At 35.7% G+C, this 22,405-nt stretch overlaps 1 protein-coding gene across 1 annotated transcript; it reads right to left on the bottom strand.

Moving 5' to 3' along the window:
* Positions 1-329: 329 nt before the first annotated feature.
* LOC124641703 (homeobox protein H17) lies at positions 330-2,889 on the bottom strand. The gene is made up of 3 exons (XM_047179869.1): positions 2,865-2,889; positions 1,526-1,710; positions 330-1,049 (listed from the first exon to the last, which is right to left on the bottom strand). The coding sequence occupies exons 1-3, from the start codon at positions 2,887-2,889 to the stop codon at positions 801-803; spliced, it is 459 nt and encodes a 152-aa protein (XP_047035825.1). The 3' UTR covers positions 330-800.
* Between the last annotated feature and the right edge of the window lie 19,516 nt (positions 2,890-22,405).

Raw genomic sequence — 22,405 nt, 5'->3', positions numbered from 1 at the left:
GCGACATAAATGGCTCAGCAGTCTATATATGAAGTAGAAATACAAAAAAAACAGTCTTCACTTCGAATCTTCCTGCTTTTATACTGCTAATTTCCGCTAATTATTAAAAGCCTTTATTAGTATCTTAAGGTCACAAACTGCGTAAGTTAAAACTTCAATACTAATCTGTGTTTAATAATCTTAGCAAATTCGGATTTGTCTCACATAGCTTAATCTCATAGTCACCCTATTAGAAAGGGACAGACAGCCTCCGTACTAACTGTTTCACTCGGCTCGTTTTTTGGGTTTATATGCGCAGTCCTGTTTACTAATATTATGTCTATGTATAACACACAATAGTTTGTTTTGAAATTGGAACACATTTATTTTATTTTAGAAAATTGTCTTTGTCCTTGATTCACTTTTTACATATTTCGATCCTTGAACACTGGTGGGATCCGACTGCGGCCGACCGCGACCTTATTCTCACTACCGTAGCTATCAGAAATAACATTATCAGAAACTGTGTAGGAAATAGCTAGGTTATGTATTTTATACGTAAGAGTAGCATTTTACAACGCGTTATAAATTCGCGAAATTCTTCACCGGGTTAATGACGATACAAATTATACCTAGCGATAAAAAACAGGCAAACAATTTGCAAGAGCGGGAAAGAAAGCGACTCCACTACAATGGCCGATTGAAAATATCCAACAATAAACAAAACACTGCGAGAATAGGCCCTTTCAATTTAAATTTCGAACACAGTTTCAAGATGGCGGCTGATCGTTCGCTTCGCGCGATGCCGCGGGATCCATTCGTCAATGTGGCTGTAGAGAATTCAGTATATTCATGTTTATCGCGTGCTGGTGGCTCGGAGGACCTCCGAGGAAGCTCAGCTGAGGTCTGGAGGCGGCTGCCATGGCTGCGAAGAGTGGGGGCGCCCCACCACCTCCGAATAGCGCGAAGGAGGGAGGCAGGAGAGGCCGGGCGGATAGTCTTAGTTTTTCTATCTCGGCCTCTTGCAATCTTTTCGCTTTTGCTCGACGATTTTGGAACCATATTTTTACCTGGAATAAAATTATTTTGTTGTAACAGCTGCTTTTTATTCGTTAAAATATGTTAACAGCTCTGGTTAGCAACTGACTAAATTCATAAGTTCTTAACATTATGTTTGTGTTTTGATGATTGTACGAGATCTGGCAGTTTAACCAGTTTTCGGAAAATTGCTAATTATATGTAGCGATCATGATAACTAACCTATCTTTACATCAAATCATCCAACTCGTTTCAGCTGTTTTGCCATGAATTTTGAACATCATTACATAATAACAGTATTTCACACTAGCAGATTTCCTATGCGTTTCTATGCAAACAATTGGTGCGAAAAATGACATTCAAAAGCTTAACCGAGCGTCACGCAAGCTTCCCGAAATGTCTTGCGTATATTCGCTCGGTTTTGCTTAAAGTGTCAAAAACCGCCAGCGTTAAATGGCTGTTAGCGTCCTTCTTATAATATCAGTAAGCATTTTAACAACATAGGTACCTGTGTTTCAGTAAGTCTAAGCGAAGAAGAGAACTCGGCTCTCTCCGCGATGCTCAGATACTGCTTGTCTCTGAACTTCTTCTCCAAAGCCAGGAGTTGTTGCGTGGTGAACGGCGTCCGAGGCTTGCGGTTCGGCTTGTGTTTGCGAAGCTGGCAGCGGACCACCGGAGGACCGCTTGGCGCACCTGCTGAAGAAGATAACAATTTTAGATATACTTTTGAAGGTGTATGAAGCAAGAAACTAAAGGGTAATGTGTTGGGTCTATAGGATCGTTTGAATACGTAAAAGATACAAAGGGCTCCAGAATAAACAGAGGTGGGTTTTACTCTGTAAAAGAAAAGAAAGTATTCTGAAACTCAATCCCACTGCACCCACAGCGTCATATGATGATTTCCCACAAAAGAGGGATAATTTGTTGCCCAGTTAACTGGGTTGAGGTCAGATAGACACTACACTGATACTCAGCTCCATCGGGTAAGATTGAAAGGTTGATATTTGTAAAATGTTGTTAGATGATGAGAAGGCAAATGAGATGACGAGAAAGATCCTGATTATATAAAGAGAAACCCTGATATTAGCCTAAGGCGGACATGATATAAATCGCGCGTTATATTTTTAAATATTCTCTTATTGATTGTGGTCCATTAAAAGAATACCAAGGTAACTAAATATAGAAATATTGGCATCGTTATGCAGTATTCTGTAGGATGTATGTCGAATTACTTATTAAGCATTTTCGTAAGACTAAAAAAGAAGTGCGAAATAAAATGTGGTGTCTAATTAGGTGCAATATAGGCATACCAAAGAAACGAAATAGGTATCAACATATTAGCATCGTTATGCATTATTAAGTAGGATGTTTGCCGAATTACTAAGTATTTTTGTAGGACTTAAATAAATATTGGTAATGAAACAACTGTTACCTATTAACAGGTAAATAGTTTTCCGTTTTAGGTAAGTGAGAAATCGTTATACATTTATGGAAACTTCATAACAATTTAGGTAAAACTCAAATAAGTAATGTAATTTCTCTGACTCACGAATACCTTCTAGTTCTGGGTACTTATTGTTAATGGGTTCAATTAGATCGATTCATATGTAGCTATTATTTTATATCCAACATGCCAGAATTGAGGTTAATTATACCAAATAATAATATAGCTCATCCGACCACGTAAAAATGAAGCTCTAAGATTCTCTACCATTAATATAACATAAATATTAACCAACACTAAACCTAAACCTATTACTTCAAAATCACAAAACAAAGCGAACAACTACTCCACATCCGTTTCCTAGTCATCATTCAGTGTGAAATTCATACATTAGTTTAACTACCCACATCGAGCGTGGAAAACGTCATTTTGAACTGGCACCACAATATTACGTCTATGGCTGGCACAGTTATTGACGTTTAAAATTACAACCGCCATGTTTAGACAGGAAGAGCTTTTGAAACTTTTAGAGGTTATGTGTCGGTTGTTAGCCAAAATGGCCGTTATGCTGTAATCTCGTGTTTCGGTGTTAAACCTAGGGTTTGTGGGTATCTGTGGCAGACCACCTGGGTGGGTTTTGAAATTGTGGTATGGCCTGGTATTACGGTTGATGGTAGAACTAGGATAGAGCTCGGTAACGATGGATTGGTATAACCTATCCGTTGATTTGCAATTGGAGATTGAATTTAACTAATTTTTCTACTGCGTTTAATGAGCTATAATGCGCATTAGTTGTGTCCGTAAGTGGGCATTTCATGAAGTATTCAGGACAGTTTGATATGTAAAAAAACCTATTAAATCCATATGAATTTTGTCGAAAATTTCAATCTTTATCTTCATATCATAGAAATCAATGGTAGGGCATTTCTATGATCCACGATTCATTCCTACAAATAAATGTTGCATGAGTGTGATTCAAATAGATTTGGTGGAAACTGTGACCGTTAAGTAGTGCCGTTTATTTTAGAAGCACGAAAGTTCTAGGCATCAAGTAATTAGCAAAGAACCTATTATACAAAATTATGCGACGTCTCTTCATCCAAACCAAATATTTTACCAACAAACCATACAAAACTGAATCCACTTACGATAAACAAACAATAACAAAACACGATTAGTATAAATTAACATAAATTACAGTCCTTTGTTATCAGCATTAATTAAAGCCAGTGCGGTGTCATTAGCCGGATAACATCGAATGCTGAATCGTTTCAATCGATTTGAATATTAAAACATCGATTCATTGGACTGTATAATCGCACTATAGTCCGGCCTATTGTCTCACTTCCGGCTACTAAAGAGCCTATTAACTGCCAAATCAATCGATTAATTCAAATTTTAATTAGTTCTCGTAATAATGTGGTTGTTTTTTATTATTTTGTTGAAGTGATTCGATTATTACTGTTTTTAGTGTCTACTGTTTTAAACTTTCTGCTGATGATTCGTTAAATAAATAATTTTAAAATGTTTTTTAGTCAAGTTAGGTAATAGAACTAGACAAAATTACATCATATTAGTGTACTAGTGCAAATATAGGTATGCAGTGAAGCGCATAGCTAAGATTACATGTAAAAGAAGGCAATTAATGCAGAATATAGCAATAACAATATGGTGTTCAATAAACCATGTATGTGATTTATTAGTGAGGATACGGATGTGTAATAAGATCGACGGTGACCGCAAAAAATCATGACATTGATATAGTAAAAGCTTTCTTTTGTCTGTATGTTTTAGAATAAAGAGTATTACGTCATTATAAGTAGGTAAGGTTTCATTAGATGAGGGAAGCACATACTTACATACTTCAAAATTTTGTTACAACTGATTTAGCAGTTTAATGATGGCAGCTAACAAACTAAAATTGACAGACAGACACAGGTGCTCATATACCGATGGGACAGCAATCCGACACGACCGGAGAGAGATCAGGAACACTCCAAAATTTTCTTATGCATTAAGTTGACTAAACAAAGCTCCTAATTTAATTACCTAATCAATATAAATTATATAATGAATAATAATTAACCTGCGTACACTTGATTGCATATTTAAATGCGTTTTACGTAATAAAATCAATTCGCATGTAAATATTTCAATTTCCTTTCAAGAGCATTTGAATGAATATCATGAATGAATTTTGGGTGACCCTATTATGTAAACATTCACCTGTATTTACATACAAAACATTGTTTAGTTGTTATCATGGATGATAGTTCATAATTCCTAGTTGATCTTGAAAAATTAAAGTTAACAAAAGCTTTTTATTAATCCTCTATCATCTGGATTTTCACCTTTTGTTGATATCTGTACCTATTTATTTTCTTAGTCATGTATTAACTAAATAATCCGTAAGAAAGGATACATCAATTAATTAAAGTTGAAACTTGAAGTTATGTACCTACTTAGAAAGTCAATGGGCAACATGAGTTAATTGTTGAGAATATCTACCCTAGAGGAATGTCTGCTAACGAACACCAGAATTATATTAGTAGCCTGGCTGCTTCTATTGGCTGCTAATAACCATCATAAACAAAACGCCTATAAAATAAAAATAACACTTTCCCGAGTCGACCTTCAACGACTCAATACATCCGAACTATACAGAAGGCAATAAGGCGAAGACTATCCCCGAGAATGCCTATCCGCGGCGCTCCGGTGATAAAATACAACAATTTCAATAGCCCCCACCTGCGGACATATCAATGCTCGCTACCGAACGTTAATGAAGATATAATATCCATCTCTAAACGTATTTATTTTCCCGCGCGCGCCATTTTGTGCAGCGATGACAGACCATAGAGCATTTTGTGTAATGGCCGCCAATTAAGCGCGCCGTTTGGGCTACTTAATAGGATTTAGTTGTCAATGTCGCGATTTAATTGGATTGTTGTAATCTCTGTTTGTTATTGAATAAATTACTTTGTGTTCGCTCGTTTTTCTGCTGAATAAATACTTTAAAAGCCGTTAAGCGCATTTCTTTAAGCTACGTAACTGTTTTGTTGTCATTTGCTTTACTATTTTGTACCTAGTCGTAAAAAATGTGAGGCGACTTTGTTGCTTATCTATGCTCCACCTGGAGTAAATTAATTAACCATTTATTGAACGTGCTACGCTTTACAGATAATTAAAATGCAGTCAAAGTCATAATAGCAATGTTTCTATTAATTTCAAATACAAACAAGGTAAGAAGGAGGTGTTTAAGCTTGCGTTTTCTTCAAGCAGAACAATGGGACAGTTTAAATGGACGGAACAATTACATTTCCTAACAGCGTTGAGTGTCAATATAAATACGTACAATGTAACATTTGCCGGTGATATGACACGCAGAATTCATGGCACGCCAGCGTGTTAGTTATCCATCAGTAATCGCTTTAAAATTACCGACACGCTGGACTAATTAGCAAGAAAATGCGATCTCTAGCCATTTTCCGGTAAATAAGCATTATTGATGCACCACTAGCCCGTTCGACAAGAATGTTTTTCTAGCAATTCTTGGAAAATCGAACAATTATAGGATTATACACGGCATTTTATGGAGTGTTTTCCAAATAGAGCATATTTTATAAAGGCTAAGGGCATTTTTAACGATGTATTCACTCAAATAGGCTGTTTGATGAGGAAAAAGTTTCTTATTCGCATTAATAAACCATTCGATTGTATCGATTATGAACTGGAATGGTATTCTTTTAAAAGTTAATTTAATTGTTGTTGCCCTCCAGCAAGCCCACTGTAGTTTTATATAGAGTCTGTAAAAGTAAATAAATAAAATAACAGTCGCCATTTCGTATCTCTAAAATTGAGGTCTAATGTCTATTTCATCGTTACATGGCAACAATTATTTCTAATACCGCTAATACTAGCATTCAAGTCACTCATTGTTACAAATTAAAAATAATTAATCGATTATTATGGCGCACTTAATAACACGTATTATCGCATTCTCCTCACTATAAAATGTCAGTAATGATTAGATGCACTCAAAACGGGATTTGGTGCAAAAAATTTCACGCTCCATTGGGTCCGTGAAACAAAATACTGGTCAGACGTATGATCTATTATATTGTTCTTGATATAAACCAATTAAGAGTAGGTAACGAAAATTAAATGGCGGTTACGAGCTGTCATACTCTCCGATCGTCATTAAAAAGGTTGGCAATAAAAAGATAATGGATGTAAGTTGCATAATTTTGAATTGAATGAGTTCGGCTCGAGTCAAGAAGCGTCGCTCACTAATTACCGTAGGTACTGAAGACGTGAGCAGGGCCGGATTGGGAGTGAATGAATGAATGGTGGACAATTAGATCGCTTCTTATAGTCTGTGGACAATTAATAGCTCAGCACTTCGGACTTATAAGGCCTGGTAACAATGTCGATGCTATTTATATGAACGAACCAGTTGCTCTAAGCTAAATTAGGATACGATCATTATGTTCTGTATTCCTTCTACTTTGAATAATGGGGGAAGATGTGGAATGAGTGAAGTGCTTAAGTTGTATTAATATTTAAGGAGTTCCAAATTCTTTAAGTATAAGTAGTACCTAATTATTTACATATTTCCCATAATTCCTGTACCTATATCCTGTACCTCCTATATATAAGTCACTAAGCCATTTTTTTTTTCAATTTAGCGTAGAAATACTTAATATTAATGTTAGATGAGAAATGGTTTCCATAACACAACAAATTTTCTTTTAATTTTATAATTGGCTTTTAATTTTCTGATACATTTCATCTTCTAGCGTTATTATAAAGATTGAAGATTACACCACGCAGCCATAACACAGAAACCACACTCAATATGTCCATTCAATTTATTTTATTATCTCTTCCAAATACATGCCTGTCGGGCCATAAAACCCGCGGCAGTCGTTATAAGATGACGGAGTATGAAATTGTTTATTCAGAAAATATTAATTATAATTTATTATGAGGTTATTGTTTGTTAATCACAGGCTGATGCTACAGAAGGGGGTGGCGCTGTTTTACGAGCCCTCCATGTTCAAGATAATTAAGACATAAAAAGAATTCGCAGAAGTACTGGCAATAATTTTCGGTTTGAGTGGCGTTGTGGGAGGAAATTGAACAATTTCATTACTCTTGTCATTTTACTGCTGACTAGATTATTGGTTATAATAAAATAACGTGTTTTTCTGTAATTAAAACTCGTGTTATTGTCTGCACTGGAGGAATTGAGTTGATGTTTTGACAAAGGGAAGAATAAAATATAAAAATCATCAATTGTAGATGGAACTAGAGCTATAAACGTTTAGAATAGACATAGACTTATTAAGTATGTGACTTTTATCACTTTCAAAACGGCTGAACACTGAAAATTGATGTACGAAATGAACTTTCTATTTAAAATGCACCTTTATATACCTTTCACGTAATTCCGTAACGCAGAACAAACGTGTTGTTAGTTCCATGAAGGTTATAATTCGTAATAAATAAAGGTGTGTACTCAGTAACCGTTGTCAGAACACAGAAAATGACGCAAACCCAACATTTAACATCCTTCTGATTGTTCCAACGGCTAATTACCACGATTAAAGTTAATTGTGTATATTTTTAAATTCTGTCATCAGTATGTCGGGACATTAACTACAATTAAATACCGAACATAAAGATACTTAATTATTTGTAATGGAAAATGTCGGGTTTTTTACCTTTTTTGATTTTAACCTTGTTTCAGTTATTTTGTTGATTACAAAGTGTGAGACGTCATACCTTGAAATTAATCCGGTATTCATTATCAAACTGTTTAATAAAAGTAGTGCAAGATTTCAGAAGTTATTAACAGAAGTGCAACTTCAAAGCTTATATGACGAGAAATATAAAATCAATCGAAAAATAAAACTACTTTCAGCCTGAAATGATGACAAAAAATCACACTGAAAACATCATAACAACTTTTCTAAAGTTTATAATCGCGTGATCAGCTTAAAACAAATGAACCTCACGACCAATGAAACCATAGACCAATAAATTGTTCCTTAACAAAATAACCAGCAGTCACAGCAAAAAGTATGCAAAGTAATTTCAGTTAGTCAAAATGCAGAATGCAAACATAAATTGGTGTCAACAAAGCGTCGTCCATCTTGCGTTAATAGGTCAGAGCGAAGAGGTTGGTGGTTGGTTGGCTAAGCTCAAAAGCGCACACGTTTACAATTTCACAATTTGTCCGCGCGCGCTTTTTGCGCTCCCCGGTAATTGGCGCTCACCTGCACATGCTCACTGGCCGCCACAGCGCACCAAATATGGCGACCAGCCCGACGCGGACATTTCGCTTTTTAGGACTATCTGACAAATGTGTAATTATTTATTTAATATTGTCGGCGTGTGGACGCATTTGGGCACAATTCACATACCACATTAAACGTTTTTCGGTTGCCATTACAGTTGAGTGTTGAGGACGGTTTAATGCTGCAACTAATAAATACGGTAATGATGCTCCCTATCCGGAAACATGGCGGACGCTTTTTGTTGAAATTTATTAAGCTTTACTGTTCAATTTAATTGGTGAATTTCAATATCTCGCTATGGGGGGCGGTTGGTATTTTTTATTTATTATATGAAAGAGCGGAGGTCTATTATAAAAGTTGTGTGACCGGGTGTAGGTGAGATGCGGATAATAGGGGTGTTCTGTAATCGATTGGTCCTTAAGAATATCGATTTTTCTCAGCCCTTTAAAAGAGGTACTATAAGGTGTTAAATCTAGTGGACAGTAGCATTCATCTGGACACTGATAACATCATACCGCGGCACCTTGGTTTGCCTAGGTATGCGGATCGTAATGCCAATTTCTTTATGCAAAGCGGACGGATTTACGCAGCTGCGTTTGAAAATTATAGTGATAATTGTGGTGTAAATAAAGCCTATTTTATATCCTTACTATAGTTGGAGTTTTAAATTAACAGTTAAATTATAAAAACTATCGGATGCTTTATTTGAAAGAAATTGAGTAGTTTATTTGACGACTAACCTCTTTTCATCAAATAAGTCGTAGCAGAATCACAATGATGAAATATTGAATTCTCAATTCGAAATACGAAAGACTGTGTTCAGAATTTGAAAACTGACTTGAGGGCTTGTACGATTTTCACAACCATCCAGCCAGCATTAGCAAAAAGGTTTTATTCTAACATTTAAATACTGATAAAGGCCACTGGTCTCAGTTTTCGAGTTCTCGAGGTTATCAGCCACATTTAATTGGGTGTCAGTCATTATTGCAGACGTATCTACGTAACGGGAGTTCGTACTAACTGACCTTTTGCCATTTTCAGAGCAGAGGGCTCACATTTCTTCATGGTATTTTCACTTGCGGTGTTTAAGTTCAAATTATGCACTTACTTGTGAGCCGTTGTGTTGGAAATAGACTTATTTAAACGACTTTAAACCGCAAGAAAATTTCAGGATTATTATTGGCATGTCCTCGTTCGTTTATTGTAATAGAAATGGTTATGCACGTTCTGAAAATATACATAATTTCATGGTCAGAATTGAATCCTGCCACCCTAAAACATGATTAGTCCTAAACAGATTTCCCACACGACAACACTAAACTAGGCCCAGTTCACACGGATAACTAGCGTATTTTTCAACATAACCCGCAGATTCTTGCGACCGGCCGGCATCTATAATTGCATTGCGACCACAGCATACCGATTTCTATCCAATGCACCTAATAGGCAGCTTGACAGCCACTTACACTTCAGAAATTGGTCCTAATACTCCCGTATTTAGCAAAAATTGATTCAAACAAGAAATTGATATAATTTATTTAATTTCTGCACTTATTTAGCAATGTGCATATGATACGGGAAGTTTAAGAGTATGTGCACAATACCAACTTTTAGTCGACTGATAGTTGGTATGGCCTTTTGAAATCAGCAAGTAGATGAACTCAAGTACACAAGTAAACAACGATCAGGTATTTGACCGGTATCGGATTGACTAAAGAAAACTTAAAAAAAAAATCTAATTGAGAAATGTTACCTACTACACCGTCGATGAGTTTTTAAACGAGTAATTTCCATGTTTCATTCAAGTTTTTAATTTTAATAATTTATAATTTTTATTCTGCTACCGTATCTTTTAAGTGATTTTTTTTTTATATTTGTACGTCTTACCATAGACAGAACATAGCTATACTTATTTTTAAGATCTACATTTTTCTTTAACCTTTGTTTTACAAATTATAAATAAGCTATACTTATTTTTAAGAACTACATTATACTTTTACCTATGTTTTACAAATAATAAATACTTTGAGTTTGACTAAAACATTGATTGAATTCCCGATTTTCAAAAATATATTAAGTATTTTATTTTCAACCATCATCGGGCCAACAGTCACCCGACTATTTAGTACCTACTGCAGTGTGTGCATAGGCTCAATATTGCAGTTTCCATAGTTCGTTAGAAATCGGAGAGGGATTATAATTTGTCTATTAAAATAATTATATTTTTCTCAGTAGTTACGTGTGCTGTGGTTATTTGAAAAACACCGGTAGTATTTATTTTTTATGTCTTCTAATGGCGGCTAATTTTCGCTGTTGATAAGTATTTCTAATTGTATTGGAATTTCAATTAACGTCACCAGGGTGAAAGTGAGTTTATTACATTCGTTTTGATGTTAGCTAACGCTGTATTATAGCGGTACCATTTTCCCTTAACCGTAAATTGTAAAAAAATAAGATTTTGACGAATTGAGAACCTCCTCCTTTTTGGTATAAGGTGGTTAATTATTTATCTACTAATTACAACTCCAAGCAAGTTCACACTTACAAACTACACACATTTTTAAAGTACCTATCCACATTTTTTGTCTGTTTTGTTTACAATTCTTCTGTCATGTGTAGGATATAGGTAACTGAAAAAAAAAATACTTAGATCTCGATAGATATTTATCAGAACAATGTTGTTGTTTTGGTATCGAAGGCACTGATTAGTAAATATTTACATGTCGAAGGACCATTTTCCTTTTACATTCGAAAATTAAATATGTCTTCAAACTTGCCAGCTCTACATCATATCCCACCTCTTTGATTGAATACTCTTTTGACACATGACATTAAAACCATACTTTAAATCAATAAATAAGTAGTTAAGACTGTCACAACTCGATACTAACTCCAATTATAATCGATACTCGCATCAATGGCTAATTTAAAACGCATAACATACAGCCTGACCAAACTTGTCGATAACATAAAAATTCTCAGCTCAGCTTGTTAAATTGACGTTTGATATGATTTACTGGTGAACAAATAGTGAGGATATAGGACCTACTTAGTGTAAAGCCTTAGGTGTTGTGTTTGTTTATGACTGTAGAAGTTGCATGGTTTGATTTAAAAAAAACTTGAGAGACTATGGAAAAAGCATCATTTTGAAGAGCCTTTATGTTGCACGTATCCATGGGTACAGGCGTGTTAAAATTATGAAAATTCATCATCATCATCTCCTGCCCTTATCCCATTTTATTTGGAGTTGACCAAAATGTTTTCTCCTTCCACACTCTTTTATGTGCCGTCATCTTTCACAAACATTCAAATTCAACAAAGTAACATTCTTTCCAGCCATGTTGATTTTCACATAATCTATCCATCGTTTCTCAAAAATCATGAATGTTAAATACATAAAAAATCGGGTTACCATGGAACATATAGTGTAAATATATATAATTTATTAAAAACGTAATCTATATACCTATATTTTTTTAAAGAAATCGTAAAAATGATATTTCACTCTCAAACTCCGCACAAAAAATCGGAACGTGTGTCCTTAATCAATCGATATAATAATAATCGGTAAATAAATCGATTGTGCCGTGTCGGGTAGATTAGCGACAATTATTTGATTGGTGGGCGCCCAATGAAACACTCGAGTGCTATCGTACGCATCGAATTCGATACAGCCACGGTGCATTTGATGCATGCAGCGATATGCATGTATTTTGTGCCTTTTGACGAATATGTAACGCCATTACAGTTTTTTTTTCGGTTGATAGAAATGTTTGTACCGTGATTGTGTGCTGATTTCTATGGCACATCTATTCGTTGTTGCTTAATTGAGATAGAATCTTGACACTAGTACGATATCAGTAAAAAAATTTCAATATCTATTTCTGGTAAGCAAATCTGTTGACTTGTTGTACTGAAATGGCCGTTAGACAGCAGAAGGTGGCAAAATTTTCTGGACTTGAATTTCTAGCTTTTTAATTTTATTATATGTCACATCTGCACAGTGGGACACCTATGTATAGTAATTTGACGCTTTACAAACAATTTTTTCAGTCTTTCAGGCGAATGACCCATAGCCTAATGAAACTAACCCACCCGATCGATGCAAGATAAACATTGGAAATATTTAGATATTTCAGTTATTAAGTGCGATATTGGCTAATGAAATAGATCTTTAGGCAGGTACAAAAATAAAAAATCAATAATTAAAACTTACCCAATCGATTTTTCTTAAATTACAAAGATTTAATGATTCTAGGAACGATTCGTAACGGTCAAACTATTATTCTTAATTTCTTATCGCGTATAAACGTTATAATTTCAAATGGCGAGCGGCAATGAGGGACGTTGATTGGTTCAAATAATTTAATTGGCGAATCGTCATGCATGAACGGCTTTACGCAAGTTGCTTGCTTATGGAGACCAATGTTGGGGATACTTGGTATACAAAAAGGTTGACAGGCTGTGAATGCTGTGATGTATTTTTTATTGGTAAAAGTAAGACCCGCATTTGACACAAGTCACCGTGTTTACCGACGTGGTACACATTTTGAAAACAATAATGAAGGAAAAATCTCAGGTTGGTCTCCAGTCATACCAAACCTACATGATTCTTGGCTGCAGGCATATATCTATGTGTTCTTTTTTCGATTTATACTTTTTTGAGTTAGCGAATAGAGTGCAGTAAAATTTTCAGGGTTTTTATTAAAATAATAACACATTGAAATCGTTGTAATATTCAGGTAAACGAAATTGCAATGCTACGGCCATCAGAAAACTTTTAATATTATTCTTATTATCAAATCTGTAAAAGATTGAGTTTAATTTAAAAGTAAATAACCTACGTAAATCCGTCACGCGTCATACCACATTATTAAAAGTTATTGTAATTTTTGATTTTTTTGGTTTTAGGTAAACGAGAATTATGCCTATGTCACTACATATCAATACCTAGTGTATTATAAAAAATAATGCCACTTTTCGTTATAATTTTGAAACTCAAGAATGTCTGTCTGTCACTAATCGTAACCAAATTTAGTTTAGGCTTTGTTCGAACTATTTGGCAGATGGTTCAAAATCACTCATTCAGACTTATTCTACATTTATCACATTTTTTGGAACAAAATGGTGGACTGTGTCTAGCTGTCTCTCAAGAACTTACTACACGAATTTTCCATGCAGTTTTTTAAAAAAGGGACAGTAATTCATAAACAAATGATTAAGTATTAATAATAAAATAAATCTAAGATAAATTCCCGTGGCTTATTATATATTTTATAGTCTGTGGTCGTCAGAATGCACGTGTATCAAACTTTACCTCTTAAGTTTATTTTGAGTGCATTAGTCAAAACGTTATAGACAGGGCAAAAAAATGGTTTACTAACGTTTCTTTGTAGTCTATTTCGAAAAATATCTAGAATTCCTACAAGTTCATTAATTACAACTGTTAACGTGGCTAAATAAGGTGTTGCTATTTGTTAATTATTGTTTTGATAAACGAGAGCTTGTCAACGCCATCTAGCGGGCGTTTGTATTAATGATTGAGGACGTTTCGGTAGGGTGACTAAGTCGGTCGTAGGAATATATAGGAATTTATTACGGGATCAATGTGTGATAAAACTGCTACCTACTTCGGAAGAAAAGTTTTCTTAGACAAAAGAAAACTGTAAAAAATACATAATAGATAGGTATACCAGGCTAATTTTCACGCTAAAATAACAATGCAGTAGCTAGATTGAGGTCAAGATATGTATATAGGTACCTACGGATTTGTTTAGATATCTCAAAAACTTCTATCAATAGATTTTTATAACATTATTAGTAAACAAAAAACACATTTCGATCTTAGACTAAAATAACTATCAGCGATCCACAAACCATCAAAATAAAGTCTTATTTTTATTCGTCTATGTTGGTCACCCTACATTTTGACAAACGTATCGGATGCGCTCGCGCATGCGTGCGCTAACGATGGCTTTTGACATGTTCAATTGAAAAAAAAAAATTAATGAAAAGTTATGAAGTACGAAAAACTTGTCGGGGCCTGGTGTTTGGCAAAAAATATAAGCGAAAGTATTATTGTTGAAGTCATTCGTCAAAGTATTTTGTTTTAGGAGTCTTTGTGGCGTTTTAGAGTTTGGACTTCTTAAGATCTATTATGGCATTCAGCGTTCTAAAATAGTCTGGTGGTTGGAGATATTTGTTAGAGCTTAGCTGCTCAACCTGGCTTATTTTCTTCGTTATTTGATATCTAGCTGTTGCATTTGCGTCTGAGGAAACTGCTTCTCGAACCCGAAATGTTGCCTATATTCTTTCGTCCTTTCTCATGCTCAAGAATATCTGTGTACCACATCGACTTCGTGAATTTGGTTTGAGCGCGCGAGCAGCACACACAGTATGCTGTTAAGAACACACATCTTTCTGCTGTAGGTAGGTGCAGCGTGAGGGAGTGCCGGACACTAACTGACGTAAAACCCACCATTTTTCTTCCGAAGCCCCTTTATGTACTCTTTGGTCCAGGAGGCCAAATGGGGTTTGCTGACTCTCTCTGAGAAGCGCGTGGAATAACGCGTACCTACTTATCACGTTACTCATAATTCATCACCTACTTTTCATATCACTTATAACCAGATTCTGAAAACTGGCGCATTTGTTAACTGAAAAATAGTGAAAAGGTCTGACTAGTCCTTCTAGTCTTACTTAAGAAAGTATTTATCAATATCTAAGGATTTATTTTAGACCTGCTATTAGGAAACCTAGCAACTGTAGAATAGCTAAGGATATCTTAGTTAATGACTTGCCACTTCGTTAGTTTACATAGTCGTTAACATTTGAATACAAAGAGTCATTGGATAGTGATTAACCTACGACATGACGGTCGTTTGTAATGTTTTCCGAGTATTTTTTATGGATCCGTAATCAAATTGTTTCAGAGAAGTCGCTTTTTTATCATATTTTGATTACTTTAAAACTTTGTTTAGAATGGGGTAGCATGTCATCATCCTCCGAGCCTTTTTCCCAATCATGTTGGGGTCGGCTTCCAGCCTAACCGGATTCAGCTGAGTACCAGTGCTTTACAAGAAGCGACTGCCTATCTGACCTCCTCAACCCAGTTACCCGGGCAACCCGATACCCCTTGGTTAGACTGGTGCCAGACTTACTGGCTTCTGACTACCCGTAACGACTGCCAAGGATGTTCAATGACAGCCGGGACCTACAGTTTAACGTGCCATCCGAAACACAGTCAGTGGTGTCTAAGATATACTTAGAAAGTACATACAAACTTAGAAAAGTTGCATTGGTACTTGCCTGACCTGGGATCGAACCCGCGCCCTCATACTTGAGAGCTTGGTCCTTTACCCACTAGGCCACCACGACGAGAATTTGGTAGCATGTAAGTACCGAAAAATGAGATAAGGTTTGTGCTCCGATCAGAAGATTTTTGCGTCTAATCGGGACAGATCTTTTATTTCCATTTTCGCCCACCAAAAAAGATGTCAGTTTGTATAGTTCAATATCAGCCTAGAACTCTGATTCGTATAAAAAAGATTGTCCGAATCATTTAAAACTAATGAGTGATATTAATTTATTTACATACACAATACATGTAGTATTGTGTAAACTGTATGTAGACATTGTAGAGGTATAAAGGTTTTTCAAATTAAATAGACATATTTTGTCGCTTTTGTCTTTGTATTTTATTACGTTCAATCAGTCCCAATTTTCAGCATACTTTAATTTTTTTTTTAGTATCCTCTTCTCAACGTGCGGCAAGCTGTAATCACCTTGTGTTAGTCTTTTGAAATTTCCCAGATGGATGGCCGATGGCCTTAAAGTCTCCCGCGGGTCTAGCCTACTAAATAAAATCCTGATGAAATTCTACATTAGGTATGTAGAATTTCATCAGGATTTTATACAAAGAACCAATTTTTTATCTATGTAGATTAGACAAGGTAGTCACTTTGTCTGCCAGACGATTAACTGATTAACAAACAAAACATTTTCGTTCTAATTTAACCAATTGACCGTGAACTTGTTTTGAAAAGTTAACTTTTTCGAAAACCTTGATATTTGGTGGACGTCACAGACATTAGAATAATTGATTGTGTGCAAATTGTCTATCAAGGTAATTCAGAAAATGGCAAATTAATTTTAATTTCGTAGGCCGTTATTGCGAAATATCAATTTCAAATTAATGGCATTTTCGCCAGCTTGTCAAGCAAATACCTAGTAGCAATTAAAAAATTGACAATACCAGCGATATCTAGGAGCCTAAAGTTTAGCAAATCGGCTATTAAAAAAGTCATCCTCAGTCATGTAATTATGTCAGCAACATTCTTGTAGTTGGTACAGCAAAAATATTGATGACAAGAAGGTCTTGAAGGTCTTGCAGAACTCCGTAAGCTTGCACACCCTATTCAAATGAGCCATCACAAATCTTACTAAATAGATATATTATCACTACTGCAATTCTGAAGAGTTTGTTTGCTTGAACACGCTAATCTCAGAAAGAACTCCTTTTTTATGGAAAATCATCGAATGACCCTTTCCGCAGCGTGAGGGAGTGTCAGACTCTTACTGACTAAAACCATGTTACTTCTTATGTCCTCTATGTACCAGGGCCGCGGTAACTCGCGCGAACAATCCCGCAGTCCCGGCCGATTTGAAATTTTCTTTCAGTGTTAAACAACCCATTTATCAAAGAAGGCTATATGATGCTGGTAAGCGAAGTAGGTTCTATAGGGTAGGGTAGGGTAGTTCCTATAGGAAGCGGGTGAAACCACTCCTGGAAGCTGGTTTGATTATAGTGGGATCTCTTATAGTCTATCCAGTATGAAGTACCAATGAAATCTAAACAATTTGCTTAGATATTCAATGGAGCTTGTAGAAAAATAACAGCCACATTTGTCGACCATTTAAAATGTTGATTTTGTGGTAGCACTGTTCGCGGTTGTTCCATAGATGGGTGACCAATTATGTCAAAATGAGTTTTTTACACTTTAGACAATCCCTACGCTCTGGCATCCCAATATGCGCATACTGTGAATGCAGACTTACACTAGTTATACCTGCTTAAATTAGAACACATGTGAAACACTGTACTTACCTACTAAGTATTTGAATTGATTTCAGAATTCAGACTGTAAGAGACAATTCTTTACATTTCAATTAATGAATGAATTTAGATTTTACAACCTTCTCTATTTAGGCTTATATTAAGATTAATTGAATTTGTCTAGAATTAGGCACGAAAATTCATATACCTACCTACTTTTTATTTATTACATACGTACTACTGACGCAAGTCAATAAAATTAGCAAACAATTTGCAATAGTAACTAGGTAGGTATAGTTTATACTCAAACAAGGAACTGTTAAGTTAATTGTTTAACAAATACATTATTTATGTTATATTTTATGTCACTTTGCATCTATTAGCAATCATTCGATTGCGGTTTTAGAGTTCTTTATTTATTTATAATAATAATAATTTATGTTATTTCATTTGTGTAACAAATTGGTGTTCTGGTTATTAATTTATATTGGAATAAAACAGTGTTGTACATCGAATTCTCTGCATTAATTTTGGTATCAAATATCTGTATAGTTTAGATGAATTAGATGTAAATTAAACTCCTTTTTTTCCTTAAACAGAATTATTTTTTATATCTTAACACATAATATGTTTTTTAGATCCGTTGCATCCGGTTAGACTGGCAGGTGATCTCAACATAGTTGGGAAAAGGCTATGCAGATGATGGCATATGTTTTTTAGATTTGTGTTATGAAATGTTAAGCACGGTTCACGTTTTCAGTTAAATCTTATTACTTACTAGCTTCTGCCCGCGACTTCGTACGCGGATAAAGTCCCTTATGCCAGCGACTACGGGGTGAGCAAAATCAAAGATCTGAACCGTCTGATATTGTATTTTAAGGGCCCGTTGACTTGAAAACAACGGAATACGCATAGCCATTAGAAACGTTCCATATATTTAATTTTTGTACTTCAACGGCAAAAGCACAGCAGACTAAACAAAACGCTGAGAACTGAACCGCAAAAGACGTGACCATAGGGATAAAAGTAGTGATTCTAATTAGTCCGCATTTAAGTTGTGTGTGGCAAAAATATTACACGTATTAATACGTTAAAAAAAACATTAAATGTTACTGAGATGACAAAGTCGTGATGACTTAGTGGAAGTCGTGGTGGTTTAGTGGGTAGAGAACCAATCTCTCAAGTATGAGCGTATGTCTTTGATTCCTGGTCTGGCAAGTACCTGCCAATGCAACTTTTCTAAGTTCGTATGTACTTTCTACGTATATTTTGGATACCAATGATCGTTATTTGGAGGGGATGTTAAACTGTAGGTTCCGGCTGTCATTGAACATTCTTGGCAGTCGTTATGGGTAGTCAGATGCCAGTAAGTCTGACCAGTTTTACCAAGGGGTATTGGGTTGAGCGGGTAACTGGGTTGTGGAGCTCAGATATGCAGTTGATCCTTGTAAAACACTGGTACTCAGTTACATCGTGACTGGAAGTCGACTCTAACATAATTGGGACAAAGGCTCTTGAGATAATAACGACAATAATAATGAGATATAAGCACCGCAGGACATCTGAGGCTGATGACGGGGAGTAGCGACCCCGGTGGGCTATATATACTGAGTTCTCCAGGGTATACTGTCCCCCATCTCCGGCCGGTCGGAGTGAACCATGACGGGGGTAGGTCTCACGCCTCTGGTTTGGCTTGGCCGTCCAGAGTGGAGTCGCTAGAGCAGGGTTAGTAGCCCTGCTCGGAGGATAGGTGCCTCGTGGTAAGTGACCCACAGGGAGCGCGTAATCTGCGTTTAAAATCCGCCGAGGTATCCTCACCATTATTTTAGGATTATGTAAAAGACGGACTAATTACTTTTTTTGATTCAACATACTACCTATTTCATAACATTCATTTCTATACATTTCAAGTGTAGTATTGCTCTTGAAGTTCCACATCAGGTGTTCCAGATCTTCGATGTATATACGTCAATAGAGAGTGCTTATCAGGTTGAACCACTTTTGCTAAAACGTCATATCTTTATATGCTATAGTCTAGCTGGGCTCCTGGCGTTCCGCATCAGGTGTTCTACATCTTCAATTTTTATAAGTCAACAGAGAGTGCTTATCAGATTGAACAACTTTTGCTAAAACGTCACACCTCTATATGCTATAGTCTAGCTGGGCCCCTGGAGTTCCACATCAGGTGTTTTAGATCTTCAATTTGTATAAGTCAATAGAAAGTGCTTATCAAATTGAACAACTTTTGCTAAAACGTCATACCTGTATATGGTACAGAGAAGCTGGGCTCTTGGGATTCCACATCAGGTGTTCCAGATCTTAAAATTTATTATCTCAGCTGAAAATGCTCATCATATGAAACAATTTTTGCCATGGCACCATATTTGTATCTCTTATAGTTTTGTTGGTCTGTTGGTGTTCTGCATCAGGTCTTCAAGTTTCGAAGATAAATTATAGCCTATATGTTGACCAGGCTTAATACTGATACAACAAAGAAAAAATCATTGAAATCCGTCCAGTAGTTCCGAAGATTAGCGTGTACAAACAAACAGACATACAGACATACAGACATACAGACATACAGACAAACAGACAGAATTTTTTTTTTGGATTTGTGCTCCATTACTGTTTCTAAACCCCACCCAATTATTATTTTTTTAATATATTCAATGTACAGACACAGTTTTTTTACAGATTTATTATATGTATAGATTGCCTATCTGTGTAATTTCAGATTTTAGCTAGTTTCGGTTCATAAACTTTCTATCTTAACAAGTAAGACTGTCTGTTTACCTATTCACTTTAAAGCGTTATTTTTATGAACTTAACGCATGGAAAAAAACAAATTAAAAAGACACATTTCGTTTTGCAGTGGCTGTGGGTTGCTGAAGATGGAGCAAAGTGGCGAACCTTGGGGGAGGCCTTGGTCCAGCAGTGGACGTCTTTCGGCTGACATGACAACTGTGTTTTAAAGCCAAAATTGTAATTCGATTTACAGAGTCCTTCAAGGAGATTCGAATCTATTTTGGTTTTGGAATTAAAATTGTGCTATTTTTCTCAGTTTGAAGACAACGCAGGCTAAGTCGTGGGTTAAACCTAGTAATAATTGCTTTGATCTATTATTTGTGATTCATTGCTAATTACCATTCCAAGGTTGAATAAATACATTATTTAACGTTTAACAGACAATTGTTTATTCTATTTCGTGTTACGTGGCCTTTTTCGGGATTAGATTTAAAAGAAAAATTCTAGTTTTTCCCGTGGTATGTAAGTACCTAAAATACCAAATAAAATTGGGATATAGGCATAAGGATGATGATATAGGTACTTGCGATGGTCTTACTTGCGTCCTGTAAGTATCTATCTAGGTACTTCATTTACCTTCTTGCAGAAAAAAACCTTGTTATTTCCTTAAGTGTAGTGCAGCCAGATAAAATTAATTTCGTAACGCTATAGTTTATTTAATGTGCCCCTTTTTCATCTCGGTTGACGTCGGCTTCAAGTGTAACTAGACGCAGCTGACTGCCTATCTGACCTCCTCAACACAGTTACGCGGGCAACCCGAGGTTCCGTGGCAAGAGTAATTGTTAGAGTTTTTGGCTTCTCTCATGTTAGTACCTATTTAGTATAAGGTAGGTAGGTACGCTTAAAATAAAGTAGATTTAATTAGTAAGTAATATATTTTATAACACCTATAACAGAGAAAACCTCAATTTTTCTAGGTAGGTATAAGATCATATTAAAATATTCGTGTAAAATATAAATATGGTGGTTTTCCTCATCGCATATGCCTTAATAAACAAAATTATTAATTGCTCAATGAAGTTACCTTAGGTACGTAAATTTTGGAATTTCTTTGTTCCATATTAGTAATTTGTGACGTTTAGATTAATTGGGTATTTCCATCACTTACCACATTTTGTTACTTCGTCCCTAGGTAATGATTACTTACTACCTTTCAATGTGAAAGTAACTTCAAGCTGTTTATTTGTTAAACTGTAGGTAACCTTGCAAACCACTGAAATAAGTAACGTTTCATATCATCATCATCATCATCATCAGCCTATCGCAGTCCACTGCTGGACATAGGCCTCTCCAAGTGCACGCCACTGAGATCGATTTTCGGCTGCTCGCATCCAGCTCCTGCCAGCCGTCTTGCGCACAAGTCATCACTCCACCGTGCCTGAGGACGTCCTATACCTAGATTGAAAACTGTGAACGACAATGATGTATTTCGTCGGGGATAATGCAAATCCGCTTAACTAGCATTGGATAAAACCGCGTATCTGCAATAGATCTAGTTTTACAGAGGAAGATTAAATTCGTGTTTGCAAATGTTGGGATTGTAGATAGTTTCAGAAGAACCTTTTGCTGATTAAGCAGCTTTCCGTGTGTGATACCGATTTCAGGAAGCCGGCAGTGTTGCAATTTTTTTTCAACAAATTATAAATAGCTAATGATCCTCTATGTAAAAAAATACACACGAAAAAAATTAATTTTGTTGACTTTTCTTTATTTATTTAATTTTGTCAATTATTCCTTTCTTCTCATAGAGCACGATGGCTCTACATTTTCCTAATCTGACAA

Source organism: Helicoverpa zea, chromosome 23 (assembly GCF_022581195.2).
Source record: "Helicoverpa zea isolate HzStark_Cry1AcR chromosome 23, ilHelZeax1.1, whole genome shotgun sequence".
Taxonomy (NCBI): domain Eukaryota; kingdom Metazoa; phylum Arthropoda; class Insecta; order Lepidoptera; family Noctuidae; genus Helicoverpa; species Helicoverpa zea.
Note: the sequence above shows the minus strand (reverse complement) of the source record. Positions and strands in the feature narration are given on the sequence as shown.